Here is a 7,879-nt window from a genome sequence, read left to right on the forward strand (position 1 = left end):
CCCAACACCCCCCCCAACACACACACACACGCACACACACACACACACAGAAAACACACACACACACACTGCACACCAACATGCACACACCGCAACACACTGCACACCAACACACAGCCCTGTGAATGCATATGCAGGCTCACAGGCTCACCTGAACCACACTGCATGTGTACAGTGTGCATACACAGTGTGTGTACATAGATGTAGAATGCACCCAGACACTGAGTGTACCCACACATAGTGCACACAGGGTGCCTGTATACACAGAGTGCACCACACAAACCGACATGCCACATGTGTGCACTCAAGGTGGGCACATATATACAGCGTGCACCACATAGGTATGCTGGACTTGTCCCACTTGCACATCACTGCTTGCCTGCCGCAGCTGTAACCAGATTGGCTCTTCAACACCCAAACATGTGCATACTGCCTGTAGTAGTTATGTTCTCTGGTGTATGTTTTTTGGGAAGGACCTGGTGGCAAACGGCTGCAGAGAGCAGGGCCGCAGTGAACTTCCCAAAGAGGCTGTGATGCCACACTTGTTTTTTTCCTGCTAGCTGTTAGCAGGCAGTGCTTGTAGCCAGGTGCTGCTGCCTGCCACGGGGCCTGCACACCCTCATCCCTCAAGCAGAGCATTCAGCAGGGGTCTATTGGGGGTGTCTGATCCCAGCTTCTGCCTCCCCTCCTGCTTGGAACCCCCTGTGTTGCCCCACCCCAGAGAGGCCACCATGCCCAGCACCCGGAACCAATGACTCTGTGACATCAGCCCCGGGAACAAGGGCACCGTGGACAACGTGACTACTGCGGGCACTACGTTGGCTGCCGCACTGGTGGCAACAAGCCCTCGGTTCTTGCAGCTGCCAACTGCCACTAGCAGCGATGAATTTGCTCCCCCTCCTTGTCCTGCTGGCCATGTGCTGGCCTGCACACAGCACATGGGACAACTGTGGGTAAGTGGGCCAAGGCTCTGGGAGGGAGCTTGGGCAACCCTTTCAGGGTTCACTGGAGGGTGCCCGCTTGTCCCCCGTGGCCACACCACAGCTTCCCGAACCCCATGTGGGAACCTCAGTTCCTTGCCAGCACCCAGGCTGCTGGGACAACTTGTCTACGGGGCTAAAGCAGAAACAGGGGTGGACGGACGCATGCCCCACAGGGTTCCCTGGCCCTGCTGTCCATGCAACACCTTGTGGGGAGGGAAGACGGCTGACCTTCAGCCTGAACAGCAGCAAGCCATCGAGCAGGACAGTAACGAGTTTCTGGTTACAGAGGGACCTGCGGGCTCCGGCCCATGGCTTCTCACTATGGCATGTCGCGCGTCGTGGGTGGCACAGATGCCCAGCCAGGGGCCTGGCCCTGGATCGTCAGCATCCAGGATCCCTGGAAAATAGGCACGGGGCATATATGCGGAGGGTCCCTCATCAGCCCACAGTGGGTCCTCACAGCAGCCCACTGCTTCATCGAAGCCAGGTAAGGAGGACCAGGGAATGGGGATATCCCCACAATACTAGCAGGTGCCCTGTCCGCAGCACCACATGCTACTCCCATCCCGTTTCTTTGGAGTACACCCAGTGCCTGGGCACGCCAGAGCCCAGCTGAGAGACTGCTCAGGAGAAGGCTGGGCTTGTGCCACTGCTTCCTAGCAGCCTCCAGCTCGACATTCCTTGTGCCTAAGGCATGCTGGGGCCATCACACCCTCCGTAGCACTGCTTTCCTCTCTCCCTTGTGAAGCAGAAGGCAGGGAAGTGCTGGGCTGCTGCAGCACATGGCTCCGCTCCCTCTGACCCCTCTCTCCATCTGCCTTCCAGGCACATCACAATGTGGCGCGTGGTGATTGGGGCCACCCAGTTGACTCAGCTGGGCCCTGAGGCCCAAGTGCGCAATATTAAGCGGCTACTGGTTCACGAACGCTATAGTAATATCTCGGAGAGGAACGACATTGCATTGCTGGAATTGGACCAGCCTGTCCAGTGCAGCTACTACATACAACTTGCCTGTGTGCCTGACGCCTCGCTGAGAGTGTCAGAGCTGACAACCTGCTACATCAGTGGTTGGGGTTCCACGACTGCAAGATGTGAGTTCCCAAAAAGTACTCGTGTCCTGAGTGCAAGCTTGGCACACTGGGGAGGTGGGTTGGGCTTCCTGACAGCAGAGGCAAAAGTCAGAGTCAGGCTGTGGGGATGTATGCCTACAGAGAGATGGGCCTGACCCCATTACCCAAAGCAAGACAGAAGGGAAACACCGGTACAATGCCTCTCAAGATGCAAAGCCAAGCCCTAGGGAAGGGGTTCACCCAGACAGGGGAGGAGAACTGGCAACGAGCTGCTGGATGTTAACTCCTTTCTGTGCTCACAGCTGGACGATCAACTGATGTCCTGCAGGAGGCCAAGGTCCGTCTCATTGATGTCAACCTCTGTAACAGCAGCCGGTGGTATAGAGGGGCCATCCACACTCACAACTTGTGTGCTGGCTATCCGCAGGGTGGCATTGACACCTGCCAGGTAGGAGCATGCTACAAGTCAACCCCCAGCAGCACAGGCAGCCCTGTCACAACCGCCCAAACACACCCCGGCATGTACTTTGCCTGGCAAGTGACCCTCCCACCGCTGGGTCCCCACCGCTGTTGGGGCTCACCTCTCCTTCCCCATCTGCAGGTCCTTGCCCAGTGCCTCCCTTGTCCCAGAGGCCTGGGACTCTGCCCAGAAAGCCCATCCGGTGCTCTTGGCAGCCCATAGGTCCAGATCCCAATCCTGGAACATCTGTCTTCCACACATCCAGGATCACTGTGCAGAGATGAGAGAGCCCTACCTTACAGGCCCACGACCCCCTCCCAGATAAGGTTCTGTAAGCTCCAGCACCTGAGCAGAGCCTTTCTGAGCAGTGAATACAGCTCCAGCAGGTGCTTTGAGAGAGAACGAGCCAGCCACAGTGCTCACAGTGGCCACCCAGCATCACTTTAATCCTCTCTCCTCCACTGCAGGGTGACAGTGGTGGTCCTCTCGTGTGCAAAGACAACAATGCTGACTACTTCTGGCTTGTTGGAGCAACCAGCTGGGGGAAAGGCTGTGCGAGAGCAAACCAGCCGGGAGTCTACACCTCCACTCAGCACTTTTATGACTGGATCCTGGTACAGATGGGATTGCACCCAGAAGTAAGGGCTACTCCAGCATCACGGGCATGGAGTCATTTTCTCACCGCCTCAACCCCCTTTCAGAGGCCAATACCAACACAATCGGGGAGGTTTACACCCTGCCCATTTCCACGCCAGAAGCTGGTGGAATTCTTTACTCGGGTGCAGGAGCTCCTGCAGGTCCTAAAGGGAAAAAAGGCTTGAGCAGCAGGATGAACAGGATCCAGTGCAGGCTGCAGTGTACCACAACCATTTCCTTCTGGGGCAATGCCTGCTGATCCAAAGGCAGCCTCAGAGTCAAAGGCCTGCTCTGTCCTGCCCATGCTCCTCTGAGTGCACACAAATGCTGAAGTTGACTTAGTTCTTGAAATAAAGTTGCCAATTTTCACAGCTAACCAAGCTTCAGTCCAATTCAGTCTCCTGTGCAAGGCAAGGACTTCATGCCTGGCACCTGCAAAATGAGGCTGCAGGTAGACGGGAAATAGTCACTCAAGAGGGCTGAAACCATGCCTGGTCAGAGAAGAGGGTGCTCAGAGCTACCATGGGGTGGAGAAGACTGGCACACTGAGGCTAGAAAGAAGATATGAAAAAATGATGTGACATGCAGACAGCTTTGGGGGTATGCATTAAGGCACACAAGCTGATGATTAGAGCCTGGCATAAGCCTTAGCTAACTGAACAGACCATGGGAAACTCCCGAGTATGACAAGAGAAATTGCTGACCATAGCAACTAGAGTTAGAAGCTGACAGGAGTTACAGCGCCATGAGGAAGAGCCAGATTTCACGGGTAGTTAAGGGGGAATGATGTGAGAGGTGGCCACACTTTACAGATAATTGAAGGAAGAGTTGGGGTCATTTTTGGGAGAGGAATCTGGCAGGGACAGCAGTACCCAGGAAAACACATCAGTAATGCCATGGAAGTCCAAGATGACCTACCTAACAGCACCTGAAACACAAAATCTGTTTACAGATGTGGCAAACCTGGGAGCAATGGCAGGGGGGCGGGGGGAATAACCTGGGGTAGGTCCCTTGTCTGGGAGGAGACAAGGGCAGAGAAAGGGAGGAATCAAGGAAGATGCTGCCATCCTGGCTTGTGGGAAGCAAGATGCTGGGAGTCTGTTACAGACCACCCAACCAGGATGAAGTGGTGGATGAAGCATTCTACAAGCAGCTGGCAGAAGTCTCTCAATCGCTAGCCCTTGTTCTCGTGGGGGACTTCCAACTTCCCGGACATCTGCTGGATATACAACATGGCAGAGAGGAAGCAGTGCGTGGGTCCAGAGGCCTGACTGCTAGCAATGGCAGAAGGGAACACAGGTCATAGGGACCCAGCGGTTGGAAACACCAAGTGTCTAGGGCCAGCTACTGGTGGGAGTGCTGTGTGTGTGAGCAATTCGCTAGTGAACTTGAAGCTGGACTAGCTCACGAGCAAGAGGAGAGAGACACTTTCAGTCATGTGGATGGCATACGGTTGCAGCCCACCTGATTGATGAGCCCCAGTATTCACAGACTTTACAAGAAGACCAGGCCTGCCAACCACAGGCCACATCTCCACCTCCTGAGTCATGAAGGACTTTGAGGTGCTTGAGCATGCATACCCTCAGCTGCTTCCCACCTAGGCATGTTCCCTCTGCACTAGCTGCACAAGGTCCTGCCTCTGAAGCTGCCAGGACCATCCATCCCATCCTCCTCTTGCTGTGCTCTTGGCCCCTGGCAAGGTCTGTTCCCACCCAGAGGTGCACAGCATGCCTCCAGCTGAGTTGGGATCTCTGGACACTGGGGCACGCCCTTTGCTTCATCTTGATCATGGTTTGAACGGAGCTGTTCTGGCTCTGGAGATGATGCTATATCATGGTCCCTCCATGAACAAGTCAGGGTTTCTGTAAAAAGGCCTCAGCTTGAACATCCCACACAGAGCACAGGGTCCACTGACCTACACTCCTAGCAGGGCTGGTAATCTCCCCAGCCCACAGTTTGCTACCCCAGCACTCCATTAGTCAGAGGCATCACTGAGCCAAAGCTGCAGGGTAGCTCTAAAGCTGAGCTTGGTTAGTTGGGGGCAGGGGGAGTCTGGTGGGTTGGGATAGGGTTCCAGTGTGGAGCAACTGAAGGGGATGGAGCAGCAAGAGGCTAGGAGCAGTGGCAGCAAGAAGGCTTAGGAGTGCAGTTTGGTATGCAGCAGGGCTGCAGGGCGGGATCCCTGCCCTTCCTGATCTGGCTTTCCCCAAACTCCATGCGCTGTTCAAAAAGCACTTTCTGCAGTTTGATCTCCTTCAGGACTTGCAGAACCTCCGGCCCTGCACCACTCTGCAGCAGATCATAGTTCTCGGCTGGGTCTGACTCCAGGTCAAAGAGCAGCGGGGGCAAGTGAGGGGTCAGCGGGGTCAGCCCGTGGCAGGCCTGGTCTGGAGTCGTATCACTGTGAAAGGAACCTGCAAAAGAAACTCCTAGGTGTAGCTCAGTTTTTTCTCTTTGAGCTTTGGACAGCAAAACCATACGGGACTTCACAAAGCTGCCCGTGCAGAGGAGAGGAGGCAGCACTAACCTTGTGTGAAGTAATGGGCCTTGTACTTCCCAAGTCTGACAGCGAAGGGGCCATGCAGTGGATCGGGGGATGGCGGATAGAAGAACATCGTCTGACGGGGACTCTGTGGGAAGCAGCAGAGCTAAGTTCACCGGTGCAGCCGCAAGGCTGAAAAGCCTGAAACAGGACCAGGCAGAAACTCCAGGGAGTCACACAGAAGCCCCAATACTACAGCCAGAACATGGCCAGAGAGGGGGGAAGCTGACGAGCAGCAGCATCCTGTTTGCTCCCTACTCAAAGCTACTGGGGCTCTGTCCATCCACTACAGCCATGGGGGTTTGGCTTGGCAATATGTTGCAGGTGTTAGAGCTGAGCAGCTTGGGGAAGCCCAGGAACTCCATGGCATGACCCAGGCCAGACAAAAGGTCCCAGCTCATGGATCTCCCCTGACCCCCAGCTGGTTCTACTCATCAGGCACACAGCTCCAGCCCCACACCCAGCCTTCATGCACAATGCCAGCTGAACCAGCCCACAGGACTCACCTTCCCTGACCCAAACAGCACCGGACTCAGGTCATAGCCATCCAGGGCAACTTTCGGAAGGTCATAGCCATCCAGGGCAACTTGCGGAAGAGCTGCTCCAGCCAGTGTAGTAAGGGTTGGCAGGATGTCCAGGGTGCTTGCCAGCTCATGTGTCACTCCTGTCACCCACCAGACCAAGGCACAAGGAAAGGTTCAAGCACCTGATCCCACTCCCATCCCTGCCATCCTCACTTCTCTCCCCGCTCTGCTTGTCCTGGGGCAGCCAAGCCGCCATGACACTCCTGCCTTGGCTGGCATCAGCATGCAAAAGGCACAAGCAGTGCCAAGTCTCACCTGGAGTGATATGGCCTGGCCAATAAGCCACTGCTGGTTCCCGCATGCCACCTTCATATGTTGTGCCCTTCCCACACTTCAGAAGGCCAGAGCTGCCTCCACGTGCCATCCGCATGGTGGAGGGGCTGTGAGAGAGAAGAACCACCTACCATCAGTTTCACAGGTTCATGTTACCCCTTCCCTGATGCTGCCAACGGGGCCATGACAAGACAGACATGGTGCCAGCAAGTGACACTGCCACCCTTCTCAGCCTTGTGAGGCATGGGGCAGGTGAAGAAACCAAGGTGTGCAAGACACCTAAGCAGGGCACCAGAAACCAATGCCACCCACACACAAAGGGAATCAGGGTATATTTGGGCTGCTGCATGCTCCTGGCCTGAACCCTGTGAGGTTTCTGCCCATGAGGAGGGGCACAGCTGGGTCACAGGAACAAGGAGGCGATAATGCACTGGGTCCTCTCCAGAGCAGCGTCCACCTCTTGCCTCACTTCAGGTCACTGGGGTCTCACCTGGCAATGCCACAACTCATCCCTTTTGCCCCAGCCAACCTACACCTCATTCCAGTTCCCCCATACCATGGCAGCAGAATCTTATCAGTGATGAAGTCCCCCCTGCTGAGCCCACTCACCCATTGTCAGAGGTGAAAAACACCAAGGTTGTGTTTGCAAGACCATTTTCCTGCAGTGCCTGCAGCAGCTGTCCCACCGAGCCATCAAACTCCAAGAGTGCATCACCAAACGGCCCACGCCGTGACTGCCCTGCATACTCCTGGCTTGCAAATTGGGGGTAGTGTGTATGCTGGAGAAAGGGCAAAGAAGACTGCTACGCAAACTCCCCCAGAGCTGCATCTGGTTCCCAATTCACCCAGGGACAGCGAGCACCCCAGCTAGGACATGGAGATATGTGACAATAGCTATGAGATGAGAGGAGGCTTGTCCCCAAGCTTCAGAAACATCTCTCAGAATTGGCATAAAGGAGCTGAGCCCCGGGAAAGGATGTGGGGCCCCAGAGTGGGAAGTTTTCCCGGGTGGACTCCTGGCCCAGAGAAGCGGGCAAAGCTCTAGAAAGAAGCAGCCCAAGAACATTATCAGAACGGTGCTGCCACAAGACCTGGGCATGGGAACAGCAACCCCAGGTCATCCAGGAGCAGGTATTGACTGCTCAGCACAGTCCTGGGGCTGCAGGAGCCGAGGTGCTTCCCTGCTCTCCCCACAGGACAAAGGCTCCCTTCCCCACCCTTGGGCCCGGAGCAGCCCTCCCCCTCTCTTACGTGGGAGGCATAGTAGAGCAGGAAGGGGATGCCTCGTCGGGCACAGTCAGCGATGAAATCCCAGGAGAATTTGTTGTAGA

The 7,879-nt window shown here is 55.7% G+C and overlaps 2 protein-coding genes across 2 annotated transcripts in view; one reads left to right on the forward strand and one right to left on the reverse strand.

Moving 5' to 3' along the window:
* Window positions 1-1,269: 1,269 nt before the first annotated feature.
* Window positions 1,270-3,598, forward strand: ACR (acrosin; the record flags this gene model as incomplete). Its single annotated transcript, XM_009332565.1, has 4 exons — window positions 1,270-1,470; window positions 1,809-2,074; window positions 2,356-2,501; window positions 2,981-3,598. Coding segments are annotated over 4 exons (967 nt in total), but the record flags the coding sequence as incomplete, so codon positions are not given.
* Window positions 3,599-4,590: 992 nt separating this feature from the next.
* ARSA (arylsulfatase A) overlaps window positions 4,591-7,879 on the reverse strand; it is a gene marked incomplete at its 5' end in the record, with an annotated part of 4,682 nt that continues 1,393 nt past the window's right edge. The window contains 6 exons of the mRNA XM_009332562.1: window positions 4,591-5,563; window positions 5,677-5,779; window positions 6,198-6,355; window positions 6,531-6,655; window positions 7,158-7,327; window positions 7,800-7,879. The exon at window positions 7,800-7,879 is cut by the window's right edge and continues 26 nt beyond it. Of these exons, the coding sequence (XP_009330837.1) occupies window positions 5,262-5,563; window positions 5,677-5,779; window positions 6,198-6,355; window positions 6,531-6,655; window positions 7,158-7,327; window positions 7,800-7,879 (938 nt within the window). The remainder of the gene's footprint in view (window positions 5,564-5,676; window positions 5,780-6,197; window positions 6,356-6,530; window positions 6,656-7,157; window positions 7,328-7,799) is intronic.

This window comes from Pygoscelis adeliae, unplaced genomic scaffold (assembly GCF_000699105.1).
Source record: "Pygoscelis adeliae isolate BGI_AS28 unplaced genomic scaffold, ASM69910v1 Scaffold649, whole genome shotgun sequence".
NCBI lineage: Eukaryota > Metazoa > Chordata > Aves > Sphenisciformes > Spheniscidae > Pygoscelis > Pygoscelis adeliae.